General features: G+C 54.0%; 1 protein-coding gene across 1 annotated transcript; it reads right to left on the reverse strand.

Moving 5' to 3' along the window:
- Nucleotides 1–4324: 4324 nt before the first annotated feature.
- On the reverse strand, nucleotides 4325–17214 carry NATD1 (N-acetyltransferase domain containing 1). Its single transcript, XM_064153591.1, has 3 exons — nucleotides 16953–17214; nucleotides 8417–8535; nucleotides 4325–7676 (listed from the first exon to the last, which is right to left on the reverse strand). Exons 1-3 carry the CDS (start codon nucleotides 17047–17049, stop codon nucleotides 7560–7562), a joined length of 333 nt encoding a protein of 110 aa, XP_064009661.1. The 5' UTR covers nucleotides 17050–17214; the 3' UTR covers nucleotides 4325–7559.
- Between the last annotated feature and the right edge of the window lie 344 nt (nucleotides 17215–17558).

Raw genomic sequence — 17558 nt, forward strand, 5'->3', positions numbered from 1 at the left:
TGCCCCGCGCCGCTCCCCCGCCGCAGAGGCCGCTGGGATGCGTAGTCCCCTGCTCGGGTGCGGGGGTGGCAGGGGCCCGGCGGGGAGCGTGAATCGAGGCCTGTGTCACCAGCGGCTAGCTGCGGATGGCAGAGCAGCCCCCTGCCCCTGGCCCGGCCCCTGCTCCCGGCCTCTGCTGCCGGCGTGCCCCAACGGCAACAGGCCCGCCGTGGGAGGAACGCGACGGCGAGTCCCGGCCTGCCTCGCGGCCCCGCCATGGGGGGGTGCGGCCGGGGCTGCGGCGTCCGCCGGCGGCGAGGCACGTTGGGCCGGGCTGTGGCTGCGGGCAGGAGCCGGTGAGGCTTTGCTGAGGGTCAGCAAGTCCTCCAGAGCTTAAATGTTGGCTTGCTTCCCTGCTCGAGAAGAAACAGCGTTTCTGTTTGCAGGTGGAGGAGGGCTGGAGGACCTCCTCGGAGCAGCATCTCGCTGAGGAGGGGAATGCACTTTGGTGGGACAAACTTAGCCCCTTGAATCAGTTCTGAAACTGGAGGAGAGAATGGGGATACTCCATCACCGCTGCATCTCTGAGCAGAAATAACAGTTCCCGGCCAAACGCAGGCTTGCCACTGTTCGCGTCTGTAGGGCTGCCCCAGGACCCAGCCTGTGCTCAGACTGATCCTGGGGCTATTCCCCAGCACAGCAAGGTCACCCAAGGGGACCAGTACCAGAGTGCTTGGATGGTGTATCCCCAGAATCCTTGGGCCTATCCAGGTTCCATCTCCCAAGGCTTTCCAGGAAAGAAGCCTTTTTCTCTGAATTGTTTTTGCCCTTTACGAACAGCAGCTCCCTGTTCTGCAGCCTCCCCTTCCCTGGAGGTACACTGTGCTGCCAGCTGTCCTGGGCAGGACCAGCCCTTCTCCAGCCTGACAGCACACATCAGAAGAGAGCAGCACTGTCTTTACATCTCTGTTCCTAGAAAAAGCCTCTTTTGACCACATAATTTCCAAGTGATGTAACTGAAGAGAACAAACCCATGTCTGCCACCACCTCGGAGGCATGGTGAGGCTGCTTTTCCAGACGGCAGGGCTCTCCTGCACCCTTCCTTTCCTAGCCATAATGTGGGGCTCGGCTGGTTTTGGGGGAGGTAAATGGTGCGTTTACAGCAAGAAGCAGCGTTTGGGACGCGTGCCCAGCATGGCAGAGCCTGCAGCTGAGCGGCTGCATCGCAGGGACAGGCTGGAGCATCGGACTGTCTGGAATGTGGAATGTAAACAGAGCACGTTACCAGCAACAGCCCGGCCTCATGCTCCAACCCAAACCTACCGCGCCGGCCCTCGGGAGCTGCAAAACCCGCGCTCCTGCCTGCTCCACTTGCAGCCCAGGGGCTACTTGTCGGGTTGGATCAAATCACAGGCTCACAGGATATTAGGGGCTGGAAGGGACCCAAAGAGATCACCGAGTCCAACTCCCCTGCCAGAGCAGGACCATACTATCTAACACAGATCACAGAGGAACACATCCAGACAGGCCTTGAAAGCCTCCAGAAGAGGAGACTCCACAACCTCTCTGGGAGGTGCTCTGTGACCCTTACAGTAAAGAAGTTCCCCCCTGTGTTTAGGTGTGGGAGAAATATATATTTGATCCGATCAATTCGTGGCAAGAGGCCACAGACAGGGAGGAAGGGGGGGGTTGAATGGAGCTGCACTCCTCTTTGCACAACCATCACAGAAGCATACACTTGGCTTAAGATAACAGCAAGAAATAATTAGAAGCTAGAAAGCTTGGTGGAGGAGTGAGGCAGGTGGAAGAGACAGCCTTTGCGCATGAGCAGAGGACTAGTTTGGAGTTCAAGAAGTGGACACTTGAGGAAGATCCCTTACTTCATCCCTGAAGACCACCAGGGGGACCACCGAGTAAAAAGAGACATGCGTGGAAGAGACACCTCCCATTCTTAGAACTGATAAGCAAAACCCAACCTTTTCCTAGAATTAGTAATGAATCTGTAATAGAATAGGGTATAAAAAGAGAACACTGAAAACAGAAGGTGTGCAATAGGGTAGAGCAGAGCCTCCCTACGCACCCAGGCCTGTACATTGCTTGATTCCTGCAACCCTATTAAAGCCTTAACTTGCATGAATGGAAGTTTATGCCTGTTATTTATGACAGGTGGAACCTCTTTTGCTGCTGTAGCTGCTTTGTCGCTGCCATGTGCCTTATCTCGCAGTGACAATGAATAAAGAATCAAATGAATTCACCTGTAATGGAAAAGTGCCTTCTGTGTTAGTGTATGAGACTGGTAAAGGATGTGTACTAAACCCTACTGCCTTATCTTAGACCTGTGCTTACTGTGTGGCAGTGTGGTGTGTGCTTTACTGATGCTGACAGTGATTTAACCACCTTTCAGGAGCAGCAGCCATTTGCAAAGTCTAAGATGCTTTTTTGGGCATCCTCAGTATGGCAGCTAAGCTGTGCCCTTCTCCCACTCAGTCCTGGGCAGTTATAGCTACTGAAACTCCAACCTCGGCGTTAGGAACTTGCTGTGCTGGGACTCTGAGAGCTCCGGCTGTGCTCTTAGGGCCGAGGAGTGCTGGCCCCAGGAGGGAAGCAGCTTGTGTTTCTCTGAGTCACCTGCCCGCTCACTTTGCTCCAGCCAAGCACAGCAGGGAAGGACTCCACCAGCTATTTAAATGTCTTCACACCTTAATGTTTTCAAATGTCTTACACAAACGAACACAAGCGTTGAGTCTCTGCTCACCAGAGGCTGCATTTGCAGGACAACTCCCAAAGACTGTTTGGCCTGAATTCTCAAGGCAGGACTGGTGAGTGTGAGCAGGGGTGCATCAGCCAGCAAAGGAGAGGAACCAGGTGTGACCCCAAGCTCTATGCAGTCATCATGAGGTCAGCCAGCCCTCTGACCTGAAATAATTCAGCAGCTTCAGCCATTATCTCCTTGTTCCATAGCAATGGGAAGGTGGTGGGCTCACCTGAGAGGTGCTCCATGATGAAAGATTCGTGCAGTGTAGGTGATGAAAAGACATGAGCAGCTATCTGCAACTCACAGGAAGCTGTGGCAAACACCAAACCTGAGGCCAAGGCTCTTTTGTCCTGAATCTGGAAAGGGTCTTTATGGACCCTCCATCATCCTCACCACCAGAATGGGGTTATTCTTGCTGGATACCACCTTCCTCATGAGGAGGGAAGTAGCATTTTCTCCTTTTCTTTTTGCAAGGGAGGGTTAGCAGCAGTAAAGCAATGCTAAGTACACCAGTGTGCAGAGCCACCAACTCCAGGATGCTGAGAGATGTGTGGTAGTTCCTGTCCTAAGAGATTTGGAACAGATTTGTTAGAGGACCTGGGAGTTTGGGGATGAAAAACTGGTTTACATTTAAGTAGAGAATGAGTATGTAGCAACAATGAAGCAAAGAAAAAAAATCAATCATACTCTGAACACAGACTGGAGAGCAGTGGATGAGATTTAACATGGGCAAGTGCAGGGTTCTACATGTAGCCACAACAACCCCAAGCAGCACTACAGGCTGGGGACAGAGCGGCTGGAGAGCAGCCACGAAGCAAGAGACCTGGGGGTAGCTGAACATGAGCCAGCAGTGTGCCCAGGTGGGCAGGAGAGCCAATGGCATCCTGGTCTGCATCAGGATCAGCGTGGCCAGCAGGACAAGGGAGGTTATTCTGCTCCTGTACTCAACACTGGTCAGGCCACACCGTGAGTACTGTGTCCAGTTCTGGGCTCCTCAATTCAGGAGAGATGTTGAGGTGCTGGAACATGTCTAGAGAAGGGCAACAAAGCTGGTGAGGGGCCTGGAACACAGCCCTGTGAGAGGAGGCTGAGGGAGCTGGGGGTGTGCAGCCTGGAGAAGAGGCTCAGGAGTGACCTCATTGCTGTCTGCAACTACCTGAAGGGAGGTTGTAGCCAGGTGGGGTTGGTCTCTTCTGCCAGACAACCAACAACAGAACAAGGGGACACAGTCTCAAGTCGTGCCAGGGGAGGTCTAGGCTGGATGTTAGGAGGAAGTTCTTGCCAGAGAGAGTGATTGGCATTGGAATGGGCTGCCCAGGGAGGTGGTGGAGTTGCTGTCCCTGGAGGTGTGACTGGATGAGGCACTTAGTGCCATGGTCTGGTTGACTGGACAGGGCTGGGTGCTAGGTTGGACTGGATGATCTTGGACGTCTTTTCTAATCTGATTGATTCTATGACAGGACCTGTGCAGCAGGCTCTCTGCCAAACTGACCTATGGCAGTCCAAATCTGGGGAGACCAGATCCCCCCCTGGTTGTGCAGGCAGCTCCTCCTGCCTCTCCCCAGGCGCAGCACAGGGAAGCACCACGGGGCAGTTAAGCCACACTTTTTATTGTATTGTATTCCATGCATTACGGTCATGTTTTATAGCATGACTGAGGGAGGGAGAAAGATAAATGTTAGACATAAACAAAAGCAAGAAAGGTCATTTGTAACAGGTCCTGAGAAGGAAAGGCACATTGTAACCGCCGAGTTCAACAGAGTGGAAACCTTGGACAGAGGAAGACGACGCTGAAAAGTGGATAGAGGATGGGGGTGCTTCAAGTTGGGTGATGTGGAAGCAGGTTTGACAACAATCTGCACTTCCCCACCCACCAAGGTCTGTAGATAAAATGGGTTTGGGGACATCAATATCCAACCAAACCACTTCCGCACTCCTGCTGCTGGAGAGTTCAGAACCCCCAACTCCTCCACGTTCAGTCAGCACCAAGGGGCAGCACAAGGCTCAAAGCTCCTTCCTGCAGAGACCAGCTGGAAGAGGCAGAGGCTGCTCAACATTGAGGGAGCCACCTCCCTCAGCCATCTCCTGCCTGGCAGTGCCAGATCACAGGAGCACCATGGACCACAGCATTGCTGGTGACCTGTGGGTATTGCTATTTGCTGACATCAAAGATCACAGGGAAGGAAAGGCCAGGGTAGAGGATGGGTACAGCAGTGACATATTTGGCACAGATGCTGGCACATGCCTCCATCAGGTCAGACACTGGAGGGATTGTAGCACCTCAAAGGGGAGCAGCAGCAAAACCTGTGCTGTGCCTGATTTAAGGCAGCAATTGCCACTTGTGATCCAGCACTGGGAAGGACAAGGGTCCTGCTAGAGCAGCACAAAGGGCTCCAGAGCCAGGCGTTGATGCTGGGACCACAGCATATCCTCCAGCGAGCTGCTCTCATGCAGCAGACACAGTGAGGTACCTGTGGGAACTGTGACACAGTGGACATGAGCTCAAAACCAGGGCAGAGGCTTGCACTGGGCTCACACCATTGCTCCCACGAGGCAGCCAGGCACATATCTACTCCTAGCACCCAGCCTGGCTGTGACAAAGATGATGTTGCCTTGACTTCACCTTGAGATCAAGGGCATGGACAATGCTGTCATCACTTGCCTGTAACAGAGCCAGCCTTGCTCCTGTAACTTGATGTTAGTGTGGTGCATGTTAGAGTGAACATTTAGCAGCCCAGATGTCCTCTTGAGCCTCTTTTCTTTAGTTACCTGCAACCTTTTCCCAGCATCTCTAAACCATCCTGAAGGTCGCACCCAGGCTGAAATCAGCAGCAAGAGGGCAGAATCGTGAGGCAGCATCAGGGCTCAACCCAATGCCTTTCCTGAGCAGCAGAAGCTGGAGGTGGGTCTGCTGCAGGGCATAGGTGGTGGACATGGGCTGGGATCTCATGGCCTGTGGTATGGCAGGGCAGGGATGGAGTTTGAGAGGTTCTCCTTAAGCCTGTGGGCAGAGCTGTGTTGTGTTGGCAGCAAGCAGCCCAAAAGCACAGGCAGGCAGCAGAGCTTTGCCTTGACCTGGTGGCTGGAAGGAACAGCTCAGGGCCTCCTTAGCTGACAGCAGGCATGGGGTCCCCATCTCTGACCAACTCAACCAGAAGAGGCAGCTGTAGGAGCTTTTGTCTTTGTCACCATGGACTTTGCACTGGGTTCTGGGAGAGGGCCGAGCTGCCTCTTGTCCAGGGCTTTAGTCCATCGGTGGCACAGATTGTAAACTTTAGTCCCCACTGAGATAAGCTGGTCTGGATGTGGCCTCTGCGTGAAAGGTTCCTTATCTTGTTCTACCTGGCTGCAACCCCCAGCAGCTGCTTGGGGCTGGCAGTGCCTTCTCCTTAACTACAGTTCAGCCCAGCTGCAAAATCCTGAGAGCTTGGGAGGAGATGCTCTTGGGGCTAAGCTCAGGTCCTGGAAAGCCTGGGCAAGGCAGGAAAGGCAGCAAGCCAGAACCAGGCAGTGCCCTGCCATTGTGGTGGTACCTCTACATCCATCTGTGGCAACAATGAGCTGTGCTAAAGAGTCATCATTTGCAGAGGTAACAGCACAACACAAGAGGGTTCCTGCTTCTGGCTGAGGGCTCCACAATGTTGCCAGCACCCCAAGTGCAGAGCTGAGAGGAGGCTGGTGAGCAGACGGGTAATGCCCTGAACCAGGGCTTCTTTCCAAAGGCCATGAGGAGCAGTGATCAGCATCCACACGGAGGCAGGTGGCTCTAGCATCAAGCCCTGGAGGTGGGCCAGGAGCAGGTCCCCGAGGCCTTACCCATGTTGCTCTCAGGATGTGATGCCAGCTCATGCCTTACAATCAAGGGCACAGACAGGGGTGCACACAGGGAGATGGGGGAGCATTCCTCTTCAGCTGCAGGAAACCACGCTGGTGCCTGCAAAAGCATGGGATGTGCTCCCGTTGCTTCAGCTAGGGTGGGCCATGAGGGCTGGTGCTCTTTCCCTGAGCAGGCTGTGTCCACACTAGCAGGAAGCAGAAACAGGAATGGTGGCCCACAACTCTGCACGGATGCCATGCTGGGACTGCATACAGCTGGACAGGAGCTGACATCTCCAAGGAGCAGTGTCTGCAACTCAGCTGCCTTTCTTCTTCTGCGTGCTCTTGCTGCATGTGTTCTGCCAAAACCCCTGTGGCCAAAGTCCCCTTCTCATATGGCTCCTGTCTCTAGTTCCAAATGTGTCACCATCCCAATGTCTCCATGCCAGGTATGGCAAAGCCCCCAAGGTGCCACCAGGGCCCACATGTTCTCATCTCTGCCTCACGCGAGCTTGTGCACGGCTCAGTGCCCAAGGGATGCTACAGGGCATGAATCTGCCACTGGGCTGGGGCTCCCCCAGCACCTCCCTCTGTCCCACAAGTTTGAATTCACAGCATCTCCCCCAGCTGCTGAAAGAGGGGCTGGTACTCCACAGCCACCCCTAACCAATATCCCCCGGTGAGTTCACAGCAGTCACCAAGCAGAGGGGAGAAGATGAGGCGCAGATCAAGCCATCCCTTGGTCTTGTGATAGCGTTGGGTGGAAGCATCACCCTCTTCCACCCTCTGGCTTGGGAAGAGCACCAGGGGGCACCACGCGTGCCCAGAGCCAGCCTGGCCCAAGCGCCGTAGCCATACTCACAAGTGGGCAGAGTGGAAGAGGTTGTGCCCACACTCATGGACCACACGGATGGAGCTGTGAGCGTGGGAGAGGGTTTTCCTGAGACCGCAGAGAAGCGAAGGCCGCGTTGAACAGTCAGGGGCAGGCAGGCGCCAGGGCAGTCCTGCTTTAAGGCTGCAAATGTTCCAGGTACTGCGGCAGAGGATTTTCCTTGACGTATTTCTGAATGTACCAGCACGTCAAGTGAGCTTTCAGGTCCTCCTCCACCACGAAGTCCAGGGCTGCCTGCAACCAACCACAGAAGGCAGATGGGTTACAACCAGCACCTCCACTCTACGCTCTCCCTCTGGAGCCTCGCAGGGGTTTGGACTCTCATACTTCACAAGCAGCTAGGGCAGCCACAGCCTCCACAGTGCTACAAGGTCTCCAGTTTTACCAGAGGTGTGCAGGGACTCCCCAGGAGAGTTCTCCAGCCTGGTGGATGCAGGTGACCCAGCCACATCACAAAGGCCACCTTTGTCACCCATATACCCTGGTTTACAAGGCCAGGGAGCAGCTGTAACCTCAGAACACTGCCCTACACCCTGACCCTGACTGTGGTCGTGGCTCTTCATCTCTCCCTGCACAGCTGCATGCCTCAAAAGCAGGGCCTCAGACAGCAAAAAGGGCTTACAAAGGCCTTGAAGCTCTGAGATAAGGAGGTACAGCCCCTAGGAGAGGTTTTGCATCAGCCCATGCAAGGTGGGCACAAGGGCCACTTGCTGTGAGGAGCAAAGGGCTAAGCAGGTGGGTGAACAGCTGGACACGCTGGCACCCACCCAGCCCCTCTCACTGCCAGAAATAGGAATGTCTGACCATGGATTTCCATCTGCCCAGCCAGCCACATCCCATCTCCCACTGGGGCAGGGGGGCACACATGGTGCATGCATGCAACACCAGAGCAGTGGGGCCTTGCTTCAGCCAGGGTCTCCAGCTGGAACAGGGCCATCTTCTGCCCAGGGGAGCGGTGGGGGCCGAGGCCATACCTTGGCAAGGTGCTTGGCTATTCCTCTCCCTCGATAGGCGTCTGGAACTTCTGTGTGCTGCAGGTCCACAATGCGCTTCCCCACGTACTCGTAAAGCAGAACTGCCTTGTCATGGCAACCTGGAAATGCAGACAGCAGAGAGGCTTGGCATGTGTCCAGGCAGCAGCTTCGGGACTGCGACAGCAGCCCTCAGAGGGCTCCTTACAGGCATGGCTGTGGCACTGGGGAGTCTCATAGAGAGCAAAGTCTCAGCAGAGATTTTGCTTTTGGTGACACTTGGATGTCCCTGTTGGTCCCTCCCTTATGATGCGAGCAGAGGTGGATTTGCTTTGCTTTTCCAGGACCTTTCCAACCCAGCTGTGAAGTAAGGGCTAAGGTGCTGACACAACACATTTAGGCAGGAAAGCAGCTGGCAGGGAGGGATGGGATGTGTTGATGAGGGAAATAGTAAAAAGCTGACCCAAGTAATGGCCAACTCTTTTCTGTCTACAGCACAGGTTTTCTGTTGTGACATGTAAAACAGGACAAGACTACCTGGCATGGTGCTGCAGCATTTGGATTGACATGTTTTGGGCAAAGTGCTGAGAGGAGTCCCACAAACACACAGGAAAGTGCACACAGGGGTGCAAGGGAGGTTGTGTGCACACACATTTACATGCACACACACAGAGGCTTCCTGTTGCAACACCCTGACCTTTCTCACAGCAGTTTAGTTACAGGAAAAAAAAGTTTCAGCCAACATGTAAATCAGAGAAGAGCTAATAACATCCCCCCCGGCTTCATCTGCTGAACCTGAGCTTCCATTTGCAGTGCAAAAGCAAATATTTCCTTTCTAGAGAGCCTCTGTCTTTCAAAGTGAGTTTAAACATCAAAGAGACAAGCTCAACTAAAATAATGGAAACCTTTCCTTTCACTCCAATGGTTATTGGAGGGTGAAGGACTGCAGGGCCCACCTGCATTTATGTTCTGCTCTAGCTGAGCTCAGCACACTTTATTTTCTTGCACTTCAACTGACAACTCCAGCTCAGTCCCCCTGCTCCCTGTATTTGAGAGGCACTAGAAATGAGCCCATTTGAATTCTGTGCTTCAAGAGAAGCAGCTCGAGTTTTTGCTCCTGCTCCTTTTAGGCAGAGCCTCAATCCTGCATTGGATGGAAACCTTCACATTTCCAGCCTTTCATTTCTGCTGGTCTCTACCCACTCCTTTTTGTGCCAACATTGTTCTTGGGTGGGCATAAGTAATTTCCTTGCTGCCAGCCTCTCAAGTATTTACAGGCACCAATCCTGTCCCTCTCAGCCTCCATTTCACCAAAGCCAAGCTCTTCTAGTCTCCCCCTCTCAGGACAGAGAGTTTGGGGTGAACCTATGGAATGGGCAGAGGTAATTGGATGGGAAAGGGGCTGAAGGAGTGCTCACCTCTTCCCCAGCACCAATATCAGTTCAGATGAAATCCTACAGCCCCATTTTAGAACTGTAAATCTTTGTGGGGGAAAAGGGAGTACTTCAGCCTTTCCCTGTGCAGATCCAGGCACCCAAACAAAGCCAAAAGCCAAGGGAGCAGCTGCAAGGCCACCTCTTCCCCAGCAGCACAGACCTGTCTCCCTGAAGAGAAAGCCCACCTAGGTCAAGGTGGCCTTGCATCAGAAATAACATGTCTGGTGACACATCTCCTAGAGGTGCCATCAGCAGAGTTGGCAGCACCAAAGGCTGTAAAACTGTCTTGTAGCAGCAGTTTTCACATGCTCCAGCCTCCCACTCTGCTCTCCTCCCAGGCCAAAACTTTCCATAGCCTCTGCTTGAAGCTTTGACAAGTTTAGAACTGAATTCTTCTCTAAGTGATGAGAGAGTAAAAGGTCTATTAAAAAAAAACAACCAACAAAACAAAACTAAAAACATATATATATACACATGATGTGTCACACACACAAATGCATCTTAAAGAGAAAATGATGCACTGTTTGGAGTGCCTCAGATCTGTTCTGGACAAACTTGCCCTCAGTAGTTGCTGTATCACAGGAGCACTCTAAAACCAGCTGGGACAGGAACTGCAGGGTACCACCAGCCTACAGATGGGTCCAAAGGATTTTCCAGCTGGCTTTGCAGAGAAAGTCAGTGCTGCCAATGCTGAGGGAAACATCTCAGGTCAGCTAAGTACATAAATACATCAGTATGTGCTCACCTTAGTGATGGGGCCCTGAACCACCCAGCACATGCAGTCAAGACCACAAGGTTTGGGGCAGGCCCTGCAGGTGACACAGATGGCTGGAGAGGAGATTGCTGCTTCATCCTCAACTCCTGCACAGCCCTGGGGCTGGGTGTCTCCCAGTCCCTGTCTCCAGCTCCCTGCTGTGGGATGAGCACTCAGACTGCAAGAGGAGCTGATCAGAGGGGACAGCCAAAGATCACCACAAACACTCTCTGCAAGCCCTCTGAGCAAGAATATGCCAAGTCAGATCCAGAAGGTGGGCACAGATGGGCACATGGGACTGCCCTGATCAACAAAGGAACAAACAGGATCTGAAAGGATTTGATAAAATCATGGAAAAGTTTGGGTTGGAAGGGGCCATTAAATGGCACATAGGTCACCCCCACTGCAGTCAGCAGGGACACCTTCGACTAGGTTGAAGTTGCTCAGAGCTCTGTCCAACCTGACCTAGAATGGTTCTAGGGATGGGGTATCTCTGGGCAACCTAGGTCAGTGTCTTACCACCCTCAGCATAAAAAAAATTTCTTTATAGCCATTCTGAATTGCCCCTTTTTCAGTTTAAAACCATCACCCCTTGTCCTGTCACAGCAGGCCCTGCTAAAAAGTCTGTCCCCATCCCTCTTATAGGCCCCTCTAAGTACTGAAGTGCCACAATAAGGTCTCCTCATTTCAGTCCTGTGAGACAACATCCCACTTGGATTCTCCACCATCTGCTGCCAGGCTGTGTGCTTATGGCAGCCCTGCTTCCACAAAGATGCCAGCTCACTGCTCAGGTCCTGCAGGAACAGCCTCTCCTGGAAACTGAGATTCCTATTCCTCTGCTGAGCAAAGCTGCAGGTGGCCAACAGCTCAAAGGGAGGGGAAGGACCATCTGGGAGGAAAGCACATTTCCTTCTAAACCAGCTGCTCTGCACACCCTCTCCACACCATCTTTACTGGGGCCCAGAGCCTTTGGGAAAGGCCAGGTGAACTAGGCTGTGCCTGCAAGCCAGGACTCTTCCAGGGCTCTCCATGAGCATCTGTAGACATAATCCTTGTTTTCCCATCCAAAGGCCTCCCCAGGGCTGGAGAGAAGAGATGGGGGAGGGAGGAAACACAGGAACTTCACTGCAATAAGCCAGCCTTGCTGCTACATGCTACCTTGGAGCTGGGAGGCTGATCCCAGCAAAGGGAACACTGCAAAGAAGGGGGAGCTGGAAGCAGCGTTGAGCCCTCACAGAAGCAGCACAGCCCCAGCTGTTGCAACCCTCACAAAGGAGAGGGCACCCAGGCAGACAGAACACCAAAACATGGCTTTTAAGAGGGACACCACGAGCCAGTCTCCTGTCTGTCTGTCTCGTCTCCTTAAACTTCAGGCAGGGATTTTATCAGCCTGCACAGAGGGAGTTTGGCAAAACAAGCCCAGGTCTTGGCTGGCCCGAGTCTGCTCCTAGTGTTTGGCACCCAGACACTCCCCTTGGCTTCAAGGCCATCGAGAGTGAGGAAGTCTGAGTCAATGCAAATCAGCCCAGCAAGAAGAGGAGCAAGAGGAGGCTGTGATGGAAATGGCAGCAATGGCAGCCCAGCTGGTCTCCAGCCTTCCCTCTCTGGAATCGCAGGGTGCATAGGGAAGAGGAAGCTTTTCCAGGAGTGGAGTGAGAGACCAGGTCTTGCTAACCATGGAGGGTTTCTACTGGGATCAATGGCACAGAACTTCCACCCATGTAGGGTGGACAAGGTCCTTGTGTCTCAGGCTCAGCCACACCACCAGACACGAGTCCCCAAGCCAGGCAGCTTGTGAGCCTTGGGGGAACAGGCAGCGAGCCTGGTGCCAGCCCTGAGGGACATGGCAGGCATCCAAGAAGATACAGACACCCAGCTCCAGCCCATGCTTTGCTGATTCCCTCTACTGGGGCATGCACAGGCTAGCAAGGGGATGCTGCAGCACTGGCAGCACGGTAGGACCCATCCCTGCAACCCCAGGCCTTCTCCCTGTCCCTCTGTGCCAGTCGAAGCCCACAATACACTACCGTGTGCCTTCGACCAGAGCAGAATAAGGGCTCGGCAAGGGCTGGCCGCCTGTGGGCAGTTTCTAAGCTTAGCATGCTTCAGAGGCAGCCCCTGAGCTCCAGCCTCCTCGGGGCACTGCTGCAAAGCCATTTTCTGAGAACAAAGGGGGAGAGAGCAGGCACCAGCCCCGCTCCCCACACTCGGGCACGGGAAAACCCAGAGGCAGGCAGCAGCTCGGCTTCTTCGGGCTGCTGAGCCAAAAGGTGGCCACTGAAAGCTGCCAAGAGGACGAGACGTCCTGACCAGCTCACACATCCCAGGCTGGAGCTCGCTGCACGCCACGGGCTGGCCTTGCTCCCAAGGGAGGCACTGGCACGTTACTACGGAGAGAAAACACAGAGGACAACAGACGGAGCCGAGCGGAGACGGCGCAGCCGTCACGGAGGGGCCTCGCCTGCAGGAGCAGCAGTGGCAGGGGCACGCTGGTTTGAAGCCGTTTCCTGTTTAGGAGCACTCTCAAGCTGGTTCTGGTGCGGAAGAAGAGCGGGCATGTCTTGCTGCAGTGTACAGCAACCAGATTGTTTTGTCCTCACTGCAAACTCAGCAGCCTTCCTCTCCTGGAGAGCATCTGCCCCAGCAGAAGAAAGCAGCAAAGTATAACTTGCTCCAGTTTTCCTAAGGAACCTAAGCCTGGAATCCTGATAAGAAGCTCCCAAGACTCAGATCAACAGCAGGCAGAGTAGAAGCTTCCAGCCACTGGATCCTGGGGAGGTGTGGGAGGTTTGGGAAGCGTTGCTTCCTGCACCCATCCATTGGATGAATGGGAGTGTGGATGTGCAAGAAGCCCACACATCCCTGAGGAACCAGAGCTCCTTGGTGCCTGTGGTGATCCCATCTCCTGACCAGAGAGCCTTATGCTGAAGTACTCAAAAAAGCTGCTGCTAAAAGTGGTGTTCCCTTGCCCCAGGCAGCTGTGCCAGCAGCCAGACCGACTTGGCCAGCTACTTTGAGGTGGGAGTCTCTTTGGGTTTCTTGTTTCGACCAGAAATTTTGTTTCAAACCCAAAAAACCTCCCAACTATTCCTGGCAAAAAAAAGCAGCCTGCGTGAGTGCCACAGAAGCTTTTAGCTTTGACAAATCAATGTTTTCCACACAGTCGCTGCACAGGGAGGTTTCTGGCGAGCTCCTGTGCTAGTCACATCTTAACCGATTGCAAACCCAGTTCTTCTGGGCTTCCTTCTGCTCTGCTCTGCTCTCAGAGGGGATAACGAAGCTCAGTGAGGTCTGGTTATAATCAGCTTTACTTCCAGCTTCTCAATGCTTCTGCATTCAGGATGCAAGGAAAAGGGGAACGCATTAAAGTGCAGCAGCTGTTTCTGTTGAAGTTTTAGGAGCCACATCCAGCAACAAGGGGAGAGAAGAGCAACGAGCAGAGCAGGGAAAGATGAGGCAGTCCATGACATGTCAAACGCAATTCATCTTCCTTGTGGACAAGGACAGAATCACGACGTGAGGTTACACAAGGGTGCAGAAGGGAACACAGGATGATGCTGAACACACTTTCACGGCTAGTTCACAGCTTCTGCAGTGTCTCAGGTCTCATTATAGAGATTTACATATGAGTATCACCGCTGAACGTTTTCTACTCAACACCGAGTATCACCACTGAACACTTTCTACTCGACATGGCCCTGCTGCAAGCCACCATTTCAGCCCGGAGAACAGCTATCTCTAGAGACAAGCAAAGTCTGGCTCCTCAGTTCACCTTGTTTCCCCAGAGCATCACCCACACACTCAACATCTACCTGAAATTAGGACCAAGACACCAGAGACAAGTCGGCTGTGGCCGTCTGAGGCAGATTTCTAGCTCAAACATAAAATACCTGGAGCAGAGAAACTGAGAGGTTGAAGTTCTGAGCGGAGAGATGAACATTCTAGGGATAGGCCATATAATGACAACAATGGATAAGTTAATGTAATTCCATTGGAGCATCAAGAGCTGGAAGCGCAGCTTGTACCTTTCCCTTGCTGCCTCTGCTGTGCCTGCTGCTATCTTCCCCCACCACTGTTTTGGCTGCTGCTGCTTTGCCACTGCTTGACGCCTTCCCCGTCTTTGTTAAGGTTACTGTATCTCTGTAGTAGTTTGTTCTCCTTACATTGTTATATTTAAACTATAAGAAATACAATTTCATTTTCCCCTGACTTTCCAAAAATCCATGCTGGAGTGAGTTTATTCTACCGGGGGAGGGATCCACCCTAACCCGGGACGCTGGCCCTCAAACCCACCGGCAAGCAGTGGGTTTGCCCCGCAAGGTTGCTGTTCATCTCTGCCACAGTGCAGTGATGCAGGACAAAAGTGCTCTCAGAGGGACATGCAGGTTACATCGATGCTAAAATCTGTGCCTGGCCCATTTCTTGTTCCCCTGCGTGTGGCAAGGAAAATCTGCCACAACATTCAGTGCCTGATGCTCACGGTGCCAGGAGTGGGAGTGATGAAGAGAGTAGCGCAGGAAATAAACACCCTGCCAGGCACTCCTATAGACATTGCTATCTTCTGACCACTCTCCAGGGCTTGGCTGTTACCAGTCAATGCCCAATAAGGAGGAGAGATGGATCACCTGCCCCACACGGATGTTAGTCAGCCCAGCAGCAGGAACACTGTCATGGCAGGGCACTGCTCAGCTCGGTCTCCTTACGTGACTGGGGTTCAGCCTCCCTGAACTCACAAACACAATCCTGATCACAGAGATACAACCCTGGGGAAAGCTGTGGCTTCCCCAGGCCATGGTGGTCCACTCCCACCATGGGTCCCACAGTTGATTCTCTCACTCCCAAAGCTCATCCTCACCAGATCCAACTCATCTTCACTCAGCCACCAAACGCTACTCAGCCCACGTTGTGGCTGGCAGAGGTTTTATTCAGCAAACCACGATAAAGTGATTCCATTTCCTTAATGACTGTTGGTCCTTAGCTCTCTTCTCCCTTTCTTGCACAGATGAACTTTACTTACAGCTAAGAGGCTGCCTTACAGCCCTCACAATAGCATCAGGGACACCCTGTCACCTGGGACCTCGTTTGATCTCTCTCTAGTTGAAATAAGCAGCTGGTGAAATTGTGTTCTCCGCACCCAGCACGTAGGTCTCCTCCTTCCTTGCTCCACCACTGTGGAGCCTCCAGCCTGCACTTTGTAATTAGTGGTTGAAGGGAAAAAAAAATAAAAGGGGAAAAAAAAAGAAGAAGAGGGAGGGGCAGAAGACTCTAAAATAAAATCCAGCCTGTTCCTGTTGTTTTACTGTGAATGCCTCCCACAATCTGTACAATTCCTGAACTACCCATTTCAGTTGGGTTTGTGGAATAGTTGGGATTAACCATTACGAGGAGGACTGGAAAAGAATCCAGCCTGCCACACAGAAATTTTAGTGCCACCCACTTTTTGTGTTCCCTCCATCCGAAAAGTGAGAGAGATGTTGGGGGGGGGGGTCACAGTGTCACCAGATCTCCACAGCTCTGGTCCCACAGATGCTTGATAGCAACTTGGCTCCGTGCTGTAAGCGCTCCCCAACTAGGTGCCTCGTGGGCCACTCGTTCCGTGCAGGAATCCTATCAGAAAAACCACCCAAACCGAGGAACGTCCTCCCCCAGCTGCAGCGCATCTACATCATTCAAAGGCATCCGATCCTGGGGGGGCCGAGCCGCGCTCCCCCAGCCTGCCTCTGCCAGAAAGCGACTCCACAAAGCACCAACCAACCAAGGAAACCAGATCTCCCCAAGGCAGGAAAGGGATCAGGAAGAAAAGGGGAGGCATCAGCAGGAACCAGAGGCATTGGGGGCTCAGCGGGGTGGAGGCGGACCAGGGTGGAGCGTATGGAGTGCTCTGGGACACAGCGATACAGGGAGGGCTGTGGGGGATGGGAAAGGAGAGGAAAAACGGAGCGGAGGGGCAAGAGGTGGGGAAAAGGAGAAGGGAGAAGAGGGAAGGGGGAATACTGCGGAGAAAAACAGGGGGAGAAATCGGGGAGGGGGAAATGGGGGGTGGCGAAGAGGGAAATTGGGAGGAAGAAAATGGGAAAAGAGAGAAAAGGAGAGGAATAGTGGGGAGAAAAACGGGAAGAAATCGGGGAGGGGGAAATGGGGGGCGAAGGGGGAAATCTGGAGGAAGAAAAGGGGAAAAGAGGGCAAATCGGGGGAAAAGTGTGTCGGGGGGGGCAGTAAGGGGGGGAGGAATCGGGGGCAAATGTGGGCTTGCAGGCATTGGGGAAGCTGGGACGTCTCAGGGAGGTAGAGACAGGGTCAGCGGAGGAGCAGAGAAGGTACCGAGGAGCCCCACACCGCCGTCCCTTACCGTTCAGCCGCACGGTAAACTGCCTCCGCTTCCGATCGTGCTCCACTTGGATGGGGCAGCCCTGCTCCAGGAGGCCGAGCGGTGCCGAGTGCGCCATGGCCGAGCTGAGCCGTACGCGGCACACGGAACGGCAGATCGCGTCGCGTCGCCCCACGGATGGGAGCGGCGGCGGCGGCAGGAGGAGGAGGGGGCGGAAGGGAGCGGGAGCGGCGGCGGGGCCGGGCCGGGGCCGTGGCGGCGGGAGCCGCGGGCTGCCACCGGCGCGCGGCCGCAGGAAACCAGCTGTGCGCCACGTGCCCGCCGGGCAGCCAATGGCGGCGCCGCCGTTTTGTTTTGGTACGGCCGCGCGGCTCTTAAAGGGGCCGCGCACCCCCGCGCCGCCGCAGCCCGCCCTGCGCGCCGGCGTCCCCGAGCGGCGCGGGGCCCGGGGCGGGCTCAGTCGATGCCCGTGCGGTCCTAGTGAGCTGTACCTGTGCTGTACTGTACTGGTGCTCTGGTCCTCTGCTGGTATGCACAGGTGAGCAGCTGCTGAGCAGCTTGGTTTAGCACCAGCCCTGGAACAGTCAAGAGAATGGCTGGACTCGATCACCACAAAGGGCTTTTCCC

The sequence above is a fragment of the Pogoniulus pusillus genome, chromosome 13 (genome assembly GCF_015220805.1).
Source record: "Pogoniulus pusillus isolate bPogPus1 chromosome 13, bPogPus1.pri, whole genome shotgun sequence".
NCBI lineage: Eukaryota > Metazoa > Chordata > Aves > Piciformes > Lybiidae > Pogoniulus > Pogoniulus pusillus.